The following is a 19,578-nucleotide window of genomic DNA, read 5'->3' as shown; positions in this document are numbered from 1 at the left end:
AAAAATAACTGAAAAAGTAAGATAAAAGCAATCATACAGCTTTTGTACAAGACAAGATGTTTTGATAAGTCTGGGTGTCCTTTCAATACAAATTCACAAATCACAGTAACAAGAAAATAGTTTATAGGAAAATTCAAAAAGAAGATGGCATGATCCTGACAGTCTGCCATGAGCTAATCTGTATGGGATAAACATATTCTCTGCAATCAGGACTGACTCTCTAGCTAAGTCAAAAACTTGTAGCTGGGATGATGGAACATTTGTTATTTCTGGATCTGAAACCCCTCTTTACACTTCTTAGCACACACCCACATTTCAATGAAGAATTCATTCAATGGCAGAAGATATTAATGCATGTTAGCTGCCTCCTAAATTTTATTTGACAGATAGATTGCTCATTACTATTCATATTCAAAGATGCATAGCAAAGGCATCTAAATAGACTGAAGCAAAACAGGCAATCACTTCCATAAATGTTTATTATATGCCTTTTGGTGCTTTCTCCCTCAAACAGATGGATCAGAAATATTTAGACAACACAGAGAATCATCAATTGCTAAAGGAAGCCACAGATGCGTTTGTTTTTCTGCCCTGATTTGTATTTCAATAAAGTGAAGATTAGACCACACCAATTTAAATCTTACTAAAGTTGAGCTATAAACTTTTGCTCTTACATTTCTAGATCAATGGTTTGCACACTGTAAGCTTTTCTAAAATGGGACAAATACAGGGTTGTCAACTTTTCATTTTGCCAAAAAAAGTTTAAACCCAAATTCCATTTACTTTCATCATTTTATAAAATAAAGACTATTTACAACATACCCTCCCCAAATTAGGAAACAGTTTCAGAATAAAGGGAAACCCTTTAAATTGAAGAAATATATCTTTCTGGAAAAATTCTCTAAAATCATCTTTTTTTAAAAAAATTTCAGCTAGGCGTAGTGGCTCACGCCTGTAATCCCTGCACCTTGGGAAGCAGAGGCGGGCAGATCACCTGAGGTCAGGGGTACGAGACTAGCCTGGCCAACATGGCGAAACCCTGTCTCTACTAAAAATACGAAAATTAGCTGGGTGTGGTGGCGCGCACCTGTAATCCCAGCTACTCAGGAGGCTGAGGCAGGAGAATTGTTTGAACCCGGGAGGCGGAGGTTGCAGTGAGCTGAGATCATTGCACTCCAACCTGGGCAACAAAACTCCGTCTCAAAAGAAGAAAAAATTTTCATGGATGTTTATTACAATGTTGTCTGCAATAGCAAAGGGTGAGAAAATGTTTAAACATTCAATATCAGAAACTGATTAAATAGTATTATCACGTGATTATCCATGAGACAGAAATTAAAATGATATTCTAAATAAGATTAATATAGAAAATATTTATTAATATTAAGTGAAAAAGTAATTTATAAACCACAATATATTTCTATTTTATATATTTAAAAAAACTTCTAAAATTTGTATGTCCCTAAAAAAGACCAGAAGACTCTAAAATAAAATGTTAGCAGTAAATTTCTATGTCTGGCATAGGACTTTTTTTTTCTGTTGGTATATATTAAAACCATCTTTGGTAATACTATACTGTCATTTCTCATGGACCAGAAAAAACTTCCTCAAACTAATATGAATAATGAATTTTGGGACGAATAAATATGTGTGCGTGTGTGTGTGTGTGTGTGTGTGTGTCTGTGTGTTGTGTGTGTGTGTGTGTAAAATATATAAAGCATTGAATACTAGATTAGAAATGGGAAAACCTTGGTTATTTGCAAGTACAAGGAGATCTCATACCACCATTTGGGTTGAACACTAAACAGCCAACAAAAACACAATTCCTAATCTAGTTACTTGAAAGGCTAGTTCAACAACATGATTTCAGTTTGTGTTTACAAGTTTGAAAAAAGTCTTTAAAAAACTACTATTAACTATAAAGATTTGGTTGTTAATTGTAGGAAATCACGTAATTTTTCTTCTTTCAAATCCTAGTCTCCAAAGAATATGTCTACTAAAAAATGGAAGGTCACAATATGTAAACCTACTTAATGCATTCTCAACTTCTGGATTGTCATTAGACTAAGAAATATGATGTACATGAGATAAGATACAATTGCATACCTATTAATAAATCATATAAAGTGAAATCAGATCCACATACTGTAGAATTACAACTTAGCGACAACTTTCAAAAAGATCATAACATATAGAACAATCATAGTACATTCAGAAGCCGAAAAATTACAAACTTCAGGTCATTTTTCTCCAAATCACAAATTATATACAGAGTGATGGAGACTACCTGGCTAAAGATTTTATTTTTGCTCTTTTAACACCTTCTGTCCAAAGGAAAACCTAATTTATAGCTATGTAAATTAAGCCCTAAAAAGAATAAATTGAATCATTTTGCATAAGTTATTACTGAAGTCCAATATGTCAAAGACCCAGTCTACCATAAACCTAGCCTATAACATAATAACCTACATTTCAAAATTAGAACTTAATTTAACGGACCTAAGGGCTGAGGCTGACCTTCAACCTGAGTAGTCAGCAAGCATGTTGAAGTGAGATGTGTCCCATCTACAAAGCCTGCTGTGAGATGCTTTAAAGGGAAACTCCACTACCTTAACTCTGGAGTCACGGGCCACAGAGACTTCAAGGATATCATCACTTGAGAACCAGCTGAGGCTGGCAAAGCATCATTTTGGAGGCCTCGGCTGGACCCATGCTGGTATGCATGTGATGGATGTATAGTCATGATCCCTAGTTGATTCTGTTTGCTCTGAAGTTTCCTTTCTTGAGGCTTTCCAGGACGATGTACTGCCCCTGGAATCTCAATGCTCAATATTACATCTTGGGGCAGGTGTAGCATCCAAAGCAGTCACGACTCTATCAGAAGCATTAGAGGCACAGGCCGTGCCACTCTTGTGGCAGAAAACCTGGGCAGAGCCAGAAGTAATGGAGCCACTCCTCCATTTTCCTGAAAGGGAGGGAAGGGAGAGGGGGAGAAAGCAAAACAATATGGGAGGAAGGGTAAAAACCCACAAACAAACAATGATTGGAACTGGCGCATGAGAAAATAAATAGGACCCCAAAACCCACATATACTAAGTCTTCCAAAGTACATAATGAACACCAAGATAACACCATTACTAAAAGAAAGCACAATAAAATAATAAGAAGCGAGCCCAACAACACAATGACAAACAAGCAATCAGAAAAAAAAAAAAAAATAGGAGAAAGCCAAGAAAGCCTTTATTAACTCCAATCCTATCTAGAAAGGAAATGAGTAATGTCTCTTGTTTAAGCACTCAAACAGGAAAGCAAAGTAAACCACCTCTTGCTGATAGGTAAATCAATAATTCAAAATATTGAGTTACTTAAAATGCAATCAAGAGAAGGACCTCTTGCACCAGTGAGCTTTTGAGCCATAATAAAAGCAATACAAAATATTAGAGCTAGAAGGATGAATCTTAGAGTACAGCTTTGTCATTTTACAGATGAGAAAACAGGCTTAGATATAGGAAATGACTCAGTCAAAGAAACAAAGCTAACTAGTGGCAAAGTCAGGAGTAGAACCTAAGATCCTAAATCCCAATCTGCTATTAATTTTACTGTGCCAGCACTATATCCTCTACTTGTTAACACTTGTATGCTAATGAGTGCCTGGGCAAATACAAATGATCCCTTTTTTTTAGACAGAGTCTTGTTCTGTCACCCAGGCTAGAGTGCAGTAGCGCGATCTCAACCTAGAGTGTGAGAGGCTCACTGCAACCTCCGCCTCCCAGGTTCAAGCAATTCTCCTGTCTCAGTCTCCCGAGTACCTAGGACTATAGGTGCATGCCACCACACCCAGCTAATTTTTGTAGTTTTAGTAGAAACAGGCTTTCACCATGTTGACCAGGATGGTCTCAAACTCCTGACCTCATGTGATCCACCCACCTCAGCCTCCCAAAGCGCTGGGATTACAGGCGTAAGCCACCGCACGGGAACCCATTTTAAAAAATATGTGTATTTCACATATTTCAAACTTGTGTATTTAGAAATGCAAGAATTCAAGCTTTAATTTTTCTTATTTTAGAGACAGTCTTGCTCTGTTGCCCAGGCTAGAATGAAGTGGCACAAACACAGATCCTTGTAACCTTGAACTCCTGGGCTAAAGCAATCATTCTGCCTCAGTATCCTGAGTAGCTGGAGCTACAGGCATGTGCTACCATGCCCGGTTAATTTTTTTTTTTTTTTTTAGTAGAGACAGGGTCTCACCATGTTGCCCAGGCTGGTCTTAAACTCCTGGCCTCAAGTGATTCTCCCACCACAGCCTCCCAAAGTGTTGGGATTACAAGTGTGAGCCACTGCACCCAGTTTGATTTTTTAAAGACTAAAAAGGAGTTTTAAACATATTTAATCCAGTATGCACTCTAAAATGCACTGATAGGCCATCTGAGATACATTCTACAATTACCATTTTATCTTTTAAGAAGTTCTGAGAACAGGTTTGAAGAAAATTGCTGGAAAAAAATTATATTTTTAGAAGGCCAAAATACTGGGCATTCATAAACAAGGTGATAAAATTTGCTTAAAAATTTTTTGTGTACAATATCACAATAGAGTACTTAATTAACAGAATTCTAAATAAGATAATGGGTTTAAATGCATGCACTTTAGAGGTACCTAAGTATATGTAGTACTAAAGCATCACACCATATTTTAAAGTTTGATATGTAAAATAATTCAAAGGAATATAGCCAAGGAATGTTAAATATTTTAGTAGGGGTGAGGCTTTGTTTTAATAAATGTCATATATTTAAGGGATAGGAATTAAAAAACAAAACATGTGGCTGGGCATAATGGCTCACGTCTATAATCCCAACAATTTGGGAGGCCAAAGAAGGCGAATAACCTGAGGTCGGGAGTTTGAGACCAGCCTGGCCAACATGGCAAAACCCCGTCTGTACTAAAACTACAAAAATTAGCCAGGCATGGTGGCAGGCACCTGTAGTCCCAGCTACTCAGGAGGCTGAGGCAAGAGAATCGCCTGAACCCAGGAGGCGGAGGTTGCAGTGAGCGGAGATTGTGCCACTGCACTCCAATCTGGGTGACAGAGTGAGACTCTGTCTCAAAAAAAAAAAAAAAAAAGTTATGGAATATGGAATTATTCAAAATTCATATTAGTATATATTTTAACTCAGGTTGAAAATTAGTATGAATATTAAGTTTTCTATTAAAAAAATATGACTGGCCAGGAGGGGCAGCTCATGCCTGTAATCCCAGCACTTTGGCAGGCTGAGGCGGGCAGATCACTTGAGGTCAGGAGTTCAAGACCAGCCTGGCCAACATGGTGATATCTCGTGTCTACTAAAAATTTAAAAATTAGCCAGGTGTGGTGGTGGGCACCTGTCATCCCAGCTACTCAGGAGGCTGAGGCAGGAAAATTGCTTGAAACAGGGAAGTGGAGGCTGCAGTAAGCCAAGATCACGCCACTGCACTCCAGCCTGGGTGACAGAGTGAGACTCTGTCTCAAAAAATATATATATATAATATTTTATATATACATATTATATATTATATTATATATTATATATTACATATAATATATACTATATATTATATATAAACATTATGTATATATAAAAAAATTAAGGCACAATGATCTGTACCCCAAAATGGTGGAATTCATGAGGTAATAATGAAGTCGCCAAATAATCAAAATGCTAAACAATGGTTTGAAACATTTTTTTTAGTCACAAATCCTGCAATGTGGGTAGTTAATTAAAAGCAGCTCTGTATCCTTTTTGGTGAGGGTACCAGGAAAATTAATATCAAATGACTTTTTTAAAAAATCTTGGGAGTAGAATAAAAACTATGAAATTAAGAACCCACAGTTATTAATAATTCATACAGACTCTTATGTTTCAATAGGCCTGAATTATTACATGTGTATTCCCTCATTTTATACAAAAATTTAAACCAGTTTTAGAGGCATTTTAACAAGAAAAAATATATTCAAATTAATATGGGAAATGTGATCATATTAAATAACTAGTTCAATATTTTTATACTTGAAAAATGAAAACACAGAATTTACTCATCTCGATTTATTTTGAAATTTCAAAGTTAAAGACAAAGGATATTAAGTCAGAAAAATGAATCACTTTTGCTAACACTAGCAATCCAAATTCTCTCCTTTTTCTTTTTTCTTTTTTTCTTTTTTGAGGAAGACCTATTTCTTATTTTCTGGAAGTTCCAATATCACCAAAGAACAGAGAACAAGAAAGAAACACTGGTTATAATGTTTATATTTTGACCATAAAAGGACAAAGGTCACCACTACACATCATATGTCTTTCCTTACTTGGAATTCTAGTAGAAAAAAGAAAGCCAGTAATAACTACAGCCAGTTTAGATATCTACAAGTAGATCCTATCTACTAGCTGGACACCTGTGTTGTACTTAAATGACTTGCAATACTTACCTGCGCTATACAGACAAAGGAAATTGAAAAAAAATTACCATAAAATTGCTAGATATTTAAATCCCTTACTCAAATGGAAAAACAAGTAAAATACTTAATTTAAAATGCCACCTTTGTCTTTCAAGTACAATAAAGAAGAATCAAAGAAGTTTTGCTAACAAAACAGAACTACCACAAAAAAAAATCAGGAAAAAAATAATTCAAAATTTAGCAAATTTGCATAGAGAACAGACAACATGTGTAGGAGAGAGACATTTGAAAAAGTGTTTAAAATGAAAGCAAAGTGAACATCAAATGATTAAGGGACTTGTGATATACCCATGCCATTAACTGTGCTGAAATCAAGTAAACAATCATTAAATATCTTCTTAGGCATAAATAACATCCAGAAATCATTAGTTTCCTCCGAAAATATGCTAGATTAACAGTATAAAGCCTTCATCAACAGAATACCCACACCAAGCCAGTAGGAAAAAAAAAATCATTAGCATATTTTCTAGTTTGAAACGCAAAATTATTATCAAATGATACAATAATAGTTAGTTGGAAATTTAAAATGCTATGGTCTTGTCCCAATGTAATGAAACAGAACAATAGGACAATTATTTTTTTAGCAATCTCCACATCAAATTTTGCTTCTACGAAAAAAAAAAGCATTTAGTCGCACCCACAGAGAAATTATGAGAAAAAATGTGGAGTATTTACTAGACCCAATTAAGCACATTTCAACAATAAAATAAATGTGTGTGTTGGGGAAGCAGATATCCATGTAGAAATCTCAGCTCTTAGTCAAAGTTGTCAGGGAGAAAGAATGCTAATTTAGAAAAACCTAGCAATTTGGTCTCTTGCTCTCAAAAGTTCAACTGTAAATATTTTTCACATCCTGCAAAATAAACGAATAAAGAAATTTCAAAAGATAATTTTTTGGGGGATAAATGGCCTCTTGATCGATTGTTCGGTATGCAGTCTCTAAAGACAAGCCTAGTTTAATGACCTCAAAACTAATACTGTTAACACTTGAACACACTACTATCTTATTACTTGAGGCTCATTCCCAGTACAGATATTAAATTAAAATATATGATATTTTTAGAAAATGTTTGGTCAAAATATTCCCATTTATATTGAACATATAAAGGAATTATGATGTATTTTCAATGCCAGCCTAATTATTGAATTGAAATAAATTATATGAATGGATGTCTTTTCAAAGAAAGAACCAATTTAAAATCCAATTAACAAGTATTTGAAAGGCCAATGAAACCCTATCCTAATGGTACATTCAAATATATTACTTTAAAATTACGTGTATAAATTTGAAAACCTGACAACCTATTTGGTATTATTATCCTGCCATTGAAAAACTACATAAAGTCTAAGCTCTAAAAATTTGAAATAAAATTTCAGTTATATAAAATTCAAAATATATGATTAGTCTACTTTTTAAATAAAAAGCTAAACCAGAAACATTCAAGTGTTGATCAACCTATAATATTTTGTCCTTGTTCATTAAGTAAATGCAATTAAATAGAAATTAATTTACAGGTTAGACCACTCTGTCTCATAATAGTATACATTTACTTTCAAATATGAGTGATGCTACATAATAGTATGCTAAAACAGAAATTTATTCACATTTACTAAAATATTCAGGATATGACTAAGTTTTTTAAATGACCGCAAAAGCTATCATAGCTTTAAAATTGAAAAAGTAAATAGTAGTTAAATCTGTTGCAAAACTTTCACACAAATATATTTAAGTATGTATGTTAGGGGAATTAAAAGCATTTACGTCCTACATTTCAAAATTTCAAAACTTCTTTGGCTACAAACTAGCCTATATATTGTAATAACAAATTACGTCAACTCTCATGATATAAAAAAGTAACATTATTAAAATTAAATGCTTGAACAAGAAAAAAGGTTTACAAAAATTTATTGCATCCAAATAGTTAACCATTTGCAATAATACACTATTTATCTCTTCATAAACACCAACACTGAAAATGTATTACAATACTGCTAAAAAGGCAAAGCATATAAGATTTATACACAATTTATACACAATTGTGTACAAATTTACATACAATTACAATATGCTGTCTACCAAAATACAACCTACTAAAAAATTAGGAAGTTAGAAAAATAATTCTAAGACTTAATCGTGATCTGCAAATGAATTTTTTAAGTTGCTTAGTGCATATTCAAATATGCTCAAATATATAATCTATACTAAAATAGTGCAAGAAAGTATTTGTATCCTCATCATGACTACATAACCCATGGGTATTAGATCTCTCTTTGGTATAGTGAATATTAAACAAGTTAATGAATTGTATATTTTATGAAAACACATTAAACTGAGTATAGAGACACAGGCTCAAGATAAAATTCAGTTCTTCTCAAAAGTACTCAACAGGGTTGTATTTTTTAATCACAAATTCAAGATGTAATTAAAGATACTTTCCAATAAAATACTTGCCAGTTACAGAGAGATACGATCAGGTAACTTAATAGTTGAAAATGATATTTATATTTTGACAAGCTCTAACACACACAAAAAAAATTATACCTTAACAACACTCTTATTTGGTGGTTGAATATGAAATTAATCATTCACAGTTAAATTAAGATGCAGACTGTTTAAAACATTATTAGCCTTTGAATAACATCTGAAGCCTCATGATGTATAGAAAATCAAATAGTAGCAAATATAAATGAAGAAAAAGTAAGGTATCTTAAAAAAGAATAAAATTTTAAATGCTTTCAGTATCTGGCTGTGATGATATAATACAAAACCCCTGATGAATAAATTGTATGCCCTTATTACTCCATTCTGGAACCTACCACCTATCCCACAAAATAAATGGATATACATTTTTAAATTTAAAAAAGTAGGCAAGCAGAATCTGAATCTTTGTGTCCACAATTAAGCTCTATTCAAAAGTGTAAAATAAAACTGTTCATTCACCTTAATAAAAACATTATTCTGTTAATTAGCAGAATGCTGACCTTTGCAACAGAGAAACCTAACAGCATCAGCAAGAAATAAAAAAGTGAGACTAACAGCTGAACCCAGGGCATTTACTAACTCAATTTCTTACAAAATTATGACAGAAAATTACATGTGTATTTTTATGTTTTCTTAATGTTAGAACTTACTATTAGGAATAAATGAATGGTTAATGTAGTGCTCTTTAATGAAATCATCTCAAATCTATCAGGAAGTTTTTGCTACAAAAATGAGAGAAAATTTCACCCAACTTTTTCTTCTTAAATATAGTAAATTTTTGACAAAAAGTAAAGTCACTTGCCCATGATGACACAGTCAGTTGTTAAAAATGTTAGAAATCAGATACCCTTATGCCCATTATTCCAAAATTCCATGCACTATACCACACTATCTTCTTGTTGAAGATTATGAGCATGGGGTATGCTATTGTCCAGGAAGTGTTTAAAAGTTATGTTGAAACCTTATAGCTATATTCTTTAATACCGTTGTTTTCCTTATTCTTCACTATACTGATAGTGTCTTTTTTTTTCTTCACCCAGTCACTCCTTACTTAAGTATATCTGTATAGGCTACACCGTTGACATTTAAACCTATTAAGTCTTACTAAAGTAAATGCTCTCATACCGTGTGTTTCTATTTTATTTGAAAACTGGTTAAACTCTAACTCAGTCTAGATACCTTGTAAATTTACACTTATTTTGGAAGCAATTTCTTAATCTTAAATATCTGAGTAATCTCTCCTTTTGTTTACTCTCAACAGGCCTTAATAAATAGGACCACCATATTGGATGGCAATTAACAATAGTCAAATATAGAGGAGATGTCTGTTGTTACCAATTTATTGAGATATGATTTACTTTCATCAATAATCTGTCAAAATAAATTATTCCAAAAAAATTATCGCAGTTTACACAGAAACATAAAATTGACAGTTCTGTATTTATAACACACCCTATGCTAGGTGTGTAAATAATATTACTTTCTCTTAAGGTTTCCGAGTTTTAGCCCATTTTCTGGCCTTTCTTTCAAACTTGCAGGAAGACTGTGAGCGAGTCTTTCTAAGGCAGGCACTCCTGGTTTTTACAACCTGCTTGCTGTTCCGTTGCTGCTGTTTGTGCCCATGCCTAGGGTGTGTTATAATCTTTTTAAAGTCCTTACAGATGGAATCATACCTATTCTCAGGATCATTGTCGTCATCATCATCATCCACTGTGACAGGCACTGATTTAGATAAGGCTTCATCTCCTTGAGGGAAAAAAGTGTACTTAAAATTAGCTTTAAATAAGCTATATAATTAAAACCATGTAAAATAAAACTGAAAGCCAAAAACTTTAAAGCAAACTAAGTGGGGTCTAAACTCTGGACTCCAAAATATGAGTAAAAAGCATTCTTATAGAAAACATAACCAAGTATTTGTGAAGTGCCAGCAGTAAAATGATAAATAGCTGGCCCTTATATATTTCAGAGCTCCTTCCCAGGGCACAATGCTTTTAAAGTTCACCCTTCTCAGTAACAATTCTGTATCAACAGTCATCATATTAGCACAAGTTTCTTGCCGCAATAACCTTTGTACTGATCCATTTTAATTTTGACATTAACAGGTGCTGTAACTTTGACGAACAGCAAAACCGGTATTAATGTTTTGGTAGTAGCAAGTAATTTTAGTGGGATTTCTTTTTTTTTTTTTTTTTTTTGAGACGGAGTCTTGCTCTGTCACCCGGGCTGGAGTGCAGTGGCCGGATCTCAGCTCACTGCAAGCTCCGCCTCCCGGGTTTACGCCATTCTCCTGCCTCAGCCTCGGGAGTAGCTGGGACTACAGGCGCCCGCCACCTCGCCCGGCTAGTTTTTTGTATTTTTAGTAGAGACGGGGTTTCACCGTGTTAGCCAGGATGGTCTCGATCTCCTGACCTCGTGATCCACCCGTCTCGGCCTCCCAAAGTGCTGGGATTACAGGCTTGAGCCACCGCGCCCGGCCAGTAGCAAGTAATTTTAAAATGCAGTTGAATGTGTATGGTATTCGTGACCTGAGTTACCCAGTGATACAGTTCAGTACAGTAAAACTTATTTTCTTATAAAAAGCTACATTTCTATCTTCTGATTAAAAATCTAAAGAGGGCCGGGCGAGGTGGCTCACGCCTGTAATCCCAGCACTTTGGGAAGCCGAGGCGGGTGGATCACCTGAGGTCAGGAGTTCCAGACCAGCCTGGCCAACATGGCGAAATCCCGTCTCTACTAAAAACACAAAAATTAACCAGGCATGGTGGTGTACACCTGTAATCCCAGCTACCAGGGAGAAAGAGGCAGAAGAATCACCTGAACCCGGGAGGCAGAGATTGCAATAAGCCGAGATTGCACCACTGCACTCCAGCCTAGGCAACAGAGCAAGACTCTATCTCAAAAAAAAAAAAAAAAAAAAAATCTAAAGAGGTTAAGATTTGGGCATTTCATTCTACATAAATTTTACTTAAAAAGAAAAACAAACTGAAATATCAAACTGTAGGTTAATATTATGCATGCTTAAGTATTTCAGGAGAAGTATGCTGATGTGTACCATTTAATTTGAAATGCATCAAAGATCTTAAGGGTATTATACTAAGTGAAAAAAGCCAATCTCAAAAGGTTATATACTTCATGATTCCATTTCAAAACAGCAAAATTACAGTGACAAAGAACAGATTACTAGTTGCCAGATGTCAGGAATGGAGGTAAGGACAGCAGTATCATTAGGGAGCCTTGTGATAATGGAACGGGTTTGATATCTCAGTTGTGGTGGTGATTATACAAAGATACACATGGGGTACAACTGCATTGAACTATACTTGCACATACACAAATGACTGCATGTGAAACTGGTGAAATCTGAATAAATCTTCAGTTTTCTGGTTTTGACACTGTACTACAGTTACAAGATGTTACCCTTGAGGGAAACTAAGTGAAGGGTATCTGAGATCTCCCTGTATTTCTTATTTTTTTTACAAATTCTTGTGGATTTATAATTATGCAAAATGAAAAGCTAAAAAGGCAAAAAAAAATATATACACCGATGGATAGACAGAAGGATATATAGATATGTTATCAAGAAAATACAGTATAATATTAATGGTAGATGCTGTGATGTATACTTCAATGTTTTTCACAATAAAATGTTGAAGAGAAATGGAGGAAAAAAGTCTATAAAGAAAACAGACACCTACAGGCTCAGGATAGAAATACACTAAATAAGGCCAGGCATGGTGGCTCAAGCCTGTAATGCCAGCACTTTGGGAGGCTGAGGCGGGCGGATCACTTGAGGTCAGAAGTTCGAGGCCAGCCTGGCCAATATGGAGAAACCTCGTCTCTACTAAAAATACAAAACTTAGCCGGTGTGGTGGCATGTGCCTGTAATCTCAGCTACTCGGGAGCCTGAGGCGTGAGAATCGCTTGAACCCAGAAGGCGGAGGTTGCAGTGAGCAGGGGTTGTAGTGAGTTGAGATTGTGCCACTGAACTCCAGCCTGGGTGACAGAGTGAGACTTCAACTCAAAAAAAAAAAAAAAGAGAGAGAGAGAAGAGATTTCATAATATCCCAGCAAACTCACAGTAAATATCTCATTCAAACAGACCAATCTTCAAATGAAATATAATTAGCACTGTCATTCCCTCTTTACTACACCTTTCAAAATTTGACCTATCCTTTGAGGTTCAAATGCCAACTATTCTTCTACGTATTTCCCCAAATATTTAAATATCTCACTTGCTATCTATTGTGTAGCCCCATTATAGATTGTTGTTGTTTTTGTTTTGAGACAGAGTCTCGCTCTGTTGCCCAGGCTGAAGTGCAGTGGCGTGATCGCAGTTCACTGCAATCTCCATCTCCCGGGTTCAAGCGATTCTCCTGCTTCAGCCTCCCAAGTAGCTGGGATTACAGGTGTGTGCCACCACAGGCGGCCAATTTTTTTGTATTTTTGGTAGAGGTGGGGTTTCACCATGTTGGCCAGACTGGTTTTGAACTAATGACCTCAGATGATCCGCCCACCTTGGCCTCCCAAAGTGCTGGGATTACAGGCCCCAATCTAGTTTTATATCTTTCTTCTATTACCTTTTTTAATGATTTCTCTATATCTGTCTTGCATTAAACTGCAATCTCCTAGGACCATGTTCTTCATCTTGGTTATTCATGCCATTACCAAGCCCCAATTTCTAGGAAAATACTGAAGCTGTAATATGATATCCAAATACTGCAAATAAACTGGAATCCTCTAAACTCAATAGGGGGCAGGGTTTTTGTTTTAACCTTCTAAAACTGTGACCTAAAATTAAGTTAGACAGAGGAGTACATAAATTCAGCATGCTTATATAAGCATGTAAGTAAATTCTGAAGGAATATCATAACATTGGCTCACACACAAACTTATCTTTAAAAACAGAACTTTTTACACAGTGCTTATTTTCAAGGCACTCATACTCTATTCTACTTGTTTCTATTGACAAGTCCCCATTTTTGACAGGTTAAATTCCCTAACAAATTTATCTTCTTTCTTATTTCATCCCAAATAATCAGCTTAGCCCCCCAAAATATCCAGGGTAAAGAAAATCTCAACAAGGCATATTTCACCAAGGAGTTGAAGGATTGGCATTTGCTGAAGTAACAGATTCTCAAAGTTTCTCTTGATACACACCTGAGGAAAAGTTTACCTCCCCATCAGCCTATTTCTCCTTCAGATCAAAGTTAAATAAATCAAAATGGAACACAGTAATCTAGATCAGTGCTGAGATAAGTAATTATCAGGAGATGCATCAATTGAGTATTTGCCATATATCACCATCCCTTCTTAAGGCCTAATGAATGCATATTAATTATTACACTAAAAATTAATAATTCTCAACATGAGAGGTGTGTAATACTTTCATAGGTATCAATAAATCAAGTGAGATCTTGAGAAAGAAAAGTAGTAAAATACTTGAAATCAAACATATTGATTTCACCAGTGAAACTGTTTAATCACAGAAACCAATTTTCCAAAGTTTAAAATTAGCCATACTAAGAAAAAAAGAGAGAAGATCCAAATAAATAAAACCAGAAATAAAATTAGTTCAATGACATATAATTTTTAATGGATTTTTAACTAAATTTTTAAACACCGTTTATCATTCTTAAACTCTAATCCTTAATAAGGATTTTCACAGCTAACCTAACAACTAAAACATTGACTTGACATCAAAGTAACTATTAGATTCTGTATTTTTAATATAAGTCCATAATCCCTTATACATAATTTTGAAATCTAAAACACTCTCAAAACGGAAAGTTTCTGTAAGAGGGTACCAAAGACGATCTGGCAGCAAAACCTGTTCTAAACTGCTTATTCCTTTACATAAGAATCTTCAAATGTGTTGCTGCAGAAATACTGTGTTTGATTATCTGGTGTTGCATCAGGCCCCACTGGGGCTTTTATAAAATATATAGTAACTGCTCTCTGTTATTTTTCTAAAAAACAAAAAGTTGTAAATTCTGAAACACAATAGACCCCAAGAATTTCAGGTAAGAAACTGTGAACTTGAAGTTACAATAGCCACACAAACAGAGTTCCATCTAGTCATCTGATATAGCAGAGCATTCAACTGAAGCACACACCATACATATCACATGTGGTTTTCAAGTCAGGTCATAAGTACTCCATAAAAGAAATGAAAAGCTTTATTAAAAAAAACAAGATTTTGCTGGGCACAGTAGCTCATGCCTGTAATTCCACACTTTGGAAGGCCAAGGTGGAAGGACTGCTTGATGTCAGGAGTTCAAGACCAGCTTGGGTAACATAGCAAGACTTCATCTCTACAAAATTAAAAATTTAAATTTAAAAAATAGCCAAGATTCAAATTAATTCCATTAAAATCCAATTGGGATAAATTGAAAACTGTAACATAAAAACTGAAAGGAAAAATTTTTTAATTCTACCTATGTTGGAAATACAATTTTATGTAAAACCCACTTCATAAAAATTTTAAATAAATTCTGAGTATCCATAGTTAACTGACAGGTCTTACTGACTAAAAAAAAAAAAAAGACAAACAACCAATACACATTTATTATACAACTGATTTTTAAAATAACTTTAATAATAAAAACTTCTTTTTAAAATTATTTTTCATAAATTTTTAAAGATTAATTTTAATTAATTCCTAAGAATATTTTCATTTACCAGCTGACCCAAACTTTAATGTTCCTAGTACTCTACCTCATCAGGGTACGCTAATCCAGCTAATGTTCGGATTTTCTTCCTTCCTTTATTTTGACAGTGTTTTTAAAAGAAAAACATCTGTTCATGTCATTAGAAACTAGTTAATAAGCATCAACAAAGGGTTTTAATTAGGTAAATTAAAAATAATTAAAGGGGATTTCATGAGACACAAAGTTATCTGTTCAAACCTAAAAAGCCATATGCATGGCAGTTAAAATTTTGACACACCATGTCATAACAGTACCAAGGACTCACTTCTATTATATAAATAAATAGCTACTGAACCACTGATACCAATCGCTTTTCCTTCATAAACTACTGCTCATTACTCTAGAGAAAAGCACTAAATATTGATAAAGAAATTTTGTCATTTACTCAATAAATTTGGGATCCCTGATACTGAATACTAGCAATGTTCAAAATATCTTCCAATGGCAGTATAAAAATAAACGGGGAAATGTTTTTTTTAATAAACTCCTAAACAATTTTAAGTGGTATTCTCCTAAGTAGTAACCCTAAATTTGATTAGCTTCAGGGAAAATTAAACAATGTAGTAATTCAAGAGGGGGAAAGTACAAATTATGAATTTTTTATTTATTTTTGCATACCTGAAGATTGGCAAAATCCAGTATGTGAAGACAGCACTAAATTTTCAGTCACGGGCTTAATTTTCTGTTCATCACTGCTTCCCTCGCCTATAGAATTCTGATCATCATCTTCTACATCAGAAGATGAGGATGTAATGTCGGCTTGCTTCCTTTTAGTGCTTGTTCTCAGGGAGTTTCTCTTTTTCTCCTTGACAATGACTGCCTTCTTTTTAGATGAAGTTCTTTGCTTCTTCTTTTTATCTTCAGAACTTTCCTCAGCATCAGATGATGATGAGCCACTTTGTATTTCCTTAGTATTTCTCTTTGAACTTAAATTTCTTCTTTCCCTCAATTCTATTCTTTTCAATCTCTTATCAGAAGAGTTACAACCATCTTCTTTCATGGAATATTTCTCAGTATCAGATGATGAACAATCTTGTCTCTTCCTTGGACTCTTTCCAAGCAACTTGCACCTTTTCTTCTCTCTACCATATGCTCCATTCTTACTCTTTTTATCCTCTGAAGAGTCACAACTATCTCCTTTCCCTGTTGATTTCTCAGCATAATCAGATAATTCATCCTTCTTTTTAGAAGTTTTATCTCTTATTTTTTTACTTTTCTTTTCTCCATCAGTTGTTTCATTCTTATTTTGTTTTATGCCCTTAGGAAAATGACAAATTTCTTCTCGCTCAGGTAACTTCTCAGTGCCATCAGATGAAGATTCATACTGTTGTTCCATTTTAATTACTTTTTTCTTAAAGTCTGAAATTTCCTTTTTTTCTTCATCTCCCTTTTTGCTCTGCTTATCATCTTCAGAAGTTTCATCACTCTGGTCTTTCTTTAGGAATTTCTCGGCAATATCAGATAAGCCATCCTGTACTTTTTTACATGTTTTGGTTTTGAGATGCTTGCTCTTTTCTTTAGTTTCAGCAACTTTTCTGACTTCCAAAGAAGTAAAACTCTCCTCTTTCCCAGAAAGCTTATCGACACCATCAGAGGAAGCACTTGCTTGCTGCTTCTTAGGAAGTCGATCTCTTAATTCCATGATGGTCGTGTCTTTATCAACTGTGCCTTCTGCTGAAGAGAAATTCTCTCTGTCTTGTTTCCTTTCAGCATCATCAGATGATCCTTCTTGCGAGGTCTTCAAACCTTTGTGCCCTTGATTATCCATTCCTTTTTTGCTGTGTTTTTCATCTTCGGAAGAGTCAAAATCTTTTGTATTTGGAATTCTTTTTTTGGTGGTTCTGGCAGCACCAATTTTACTCATGCTCTTTATCTCTTTTTCTAATTCTGAGTCATAATTAGAAGACTCAGACTGGGTTTGTCGTTTCTTTTTAGAAATTATAGCGCTCTTAGCTGATTTGCCTTTTTTAGTATCAAAATCGGAGCCAGATGTAGAACTTTTTCGTTTCCTTTTTCCTTTATCAGCTTTCCCAACCTGAGTCTTTAAATCATACAAAGTCTTATGGTTTGTATGAATTTCATTAACATCAGTATCTGAAGAAGAACTGTGACTCATCCTGCTTACCTCTTTGAGGATTGCTAGCATTTCATCAGAATCTGAATTTTGATCCACAGTCTCTGATTGCTTAGATTTTGCCAATTTATTAGGTTTAGGATTATCTATAGCACTGTCAGAAGAATTTCGCTTATCCTTTTTTCTCACTGGAACGGGTAGTTTTTGTTTCTCCTTAACTGTTTCATTACATTCTTCATCTGAATTAGATGTTACAGGGTTGGTTTCTGTCTGTCGCCTCAAGGGTGTAGTCTTTACACGTGGGGATCTTCGAAGATCAGATTCCTCTAAAAGTAATGAAACTTCATTTTCAACCAAATGCTCATTATCACTGTTTTCCTGTCCAAGTCCACATTTCTCTAACTTGGGGTTCAGACCACAACTTTTATAGCCATCTTTATCTTGTGGAACTTCCTGACAATCAGCACCTTTAATTGGGGAATTAGAAAGGGAAACAGGGGTGAGTTTAACATATAATTCTTTTGTTACTTTAGCTGTAGTTTTTGATTTAATACCTCCTCTGTTGTCTTTTGAAGAAATATTTAATTTTACAGATGCACTCTCCAGTTCTTGTTCAGTTCCACTGCTGCCATCCCCTTGATGATCAACTGAACTCTGAACTTCCATAGCAGTCTCAAGATTCTCAAAAATGTCTTCTGGAACTGAGGAAGGAACAGATACAATATCCATGTCTAAGTCTTCTGAAGTGTTGGCAGGTTCATACTGAGGTTCTTCTTTTCTATCAGATTTCTTATGTTCACCACCAGTACTTTTATTTGCTCTTTGTTCCTCTGTTGGAACATTCTGATCCATGTGCTCACTATCTACCTGTTTTCTTGAAAGTTTAGCTTCTGACTTTGAAATATCTTTCCTTTCCAAAGCACAAGGTTTTTCTCCTTTTCGTGCTTTTGTTTCAAACTTAGCATCTATGACTTTATGCTCTTTGGTATTTTTCTCTTTATTTACAGCATCCAACGCTCGAAACTCCGAATTTAAGTCTTCTTCCAATGCAAGATGAGCCTTCTTAATATCAGCCAACACAGACTTAAAAGCCTTAAGCTGACGTAATTTTGTAGCAGAACTGATTTCTGAATTATCTGTTGCCTGCTTTAAAAATTTAACATAACTGGAGTTCATGTTGGCTGTGGTCTCGATCAGTTTTTTTGCCTTCTTAATCATCTCTTTGGGCACAATTAGTGCGGAATAAGAGTAGGTTACAGAGCCAGAACAGGAATCATCTAATTTCTTTTCTTCTCCATTACAATTTGAACTAGCCTTCTTTGGAGAAAATCTGGATGTATGTTCATATACTTTATTACTCTTTTCACTGTCAACTTTTATCTTCTTCTTATTTTGCTGCAACAACTGTTCCAAATTCTCAAATACGCTGTTACATGCAGTGACCAAGTCCAACAAAGGCTCTGGGTGACAAATGTAGCAATACCATTGGTTGTTTTCATCCATTATTGTGGACAACTCCTTTCGACCAAGGTTGCGTAGAATGCATTTCTTGCAGAAAGCATTATGGCAAAAGTCACAACAAATCAAGTTTCCACCTTCCGCACACCATCTGAAATGTTTTAAAGATTAAAACATTATTCCCTTCTTTCAGGAAACTGAAAAGATAGGTAAAAAAATAAAAATAAACACTATTCCCAACAAAACTCATTTTAATCTCTTTGTTATAATGCAATTTAAATTTTACTGCCAGTAATTTTAGTAGTAATTTATGTCATCTGCTTATTCTTTACTAGAAACTTAAACTAGACATAAACCTAGGGTTTGATGG

The 19,578-nt window shown here is 34.7% G+C and overlaps 1 protein-coding gene across 8 annotated transcripts in view; it reads right to left on the bottom strand.

The window, feature by feature from the left end:
• The window catches only part of ATRX (ATRX chromatin remodeler), a 224,319-nt gene that overhangs the window by 170,947 nt on the left and 33,794 nt on the right, over window positions 1-19,578 (bottom strand). For 7 of the 8 annotated variants that reach the window (XM_023202314.2, XM_026452141.1, XM_026452135.1 and 4 more), the window contains 2 exons: window positions 16,295-19,359; window positions 10,643-10,715 (listed from right to left, as the gene is read on the bottom strand). In XM_023202314.2, coding sequence (XP_023058082.1) covers window positions 10,643-10,715; window positions 16,295-19,359 — 3,138 coding nt within the window. The remainder of the gene's footprint in view (window positions 1-10,642; window positions 10,716-16,294; window positions 19,360-19,578) is intronic. The other variant, XM_026452137.1, reaches the window with a different exon arrangement.

Source organism: Piliocolobus tephrosceles, chromosome 12 (genome assembly GCF_002776525.5).
Source record: "Piliocolobus tephrosceles isolate RC106 chromosome 12, ASM277652v3, whole genome shotgun sequence".
In the NCBI taxonomy this organism is placed as follows: Eukaryota; Metazoa; Chordata; class Mammalia; order Primates; family Cercopithecidae; genus Piliocolobus; species Piliocolobus tephrosceles.
The sequence above is the reverse complement of the archived record's forward strand: the minus strand, read 5'-3'. Positions and strand labels throughout refer to the sequence as shown.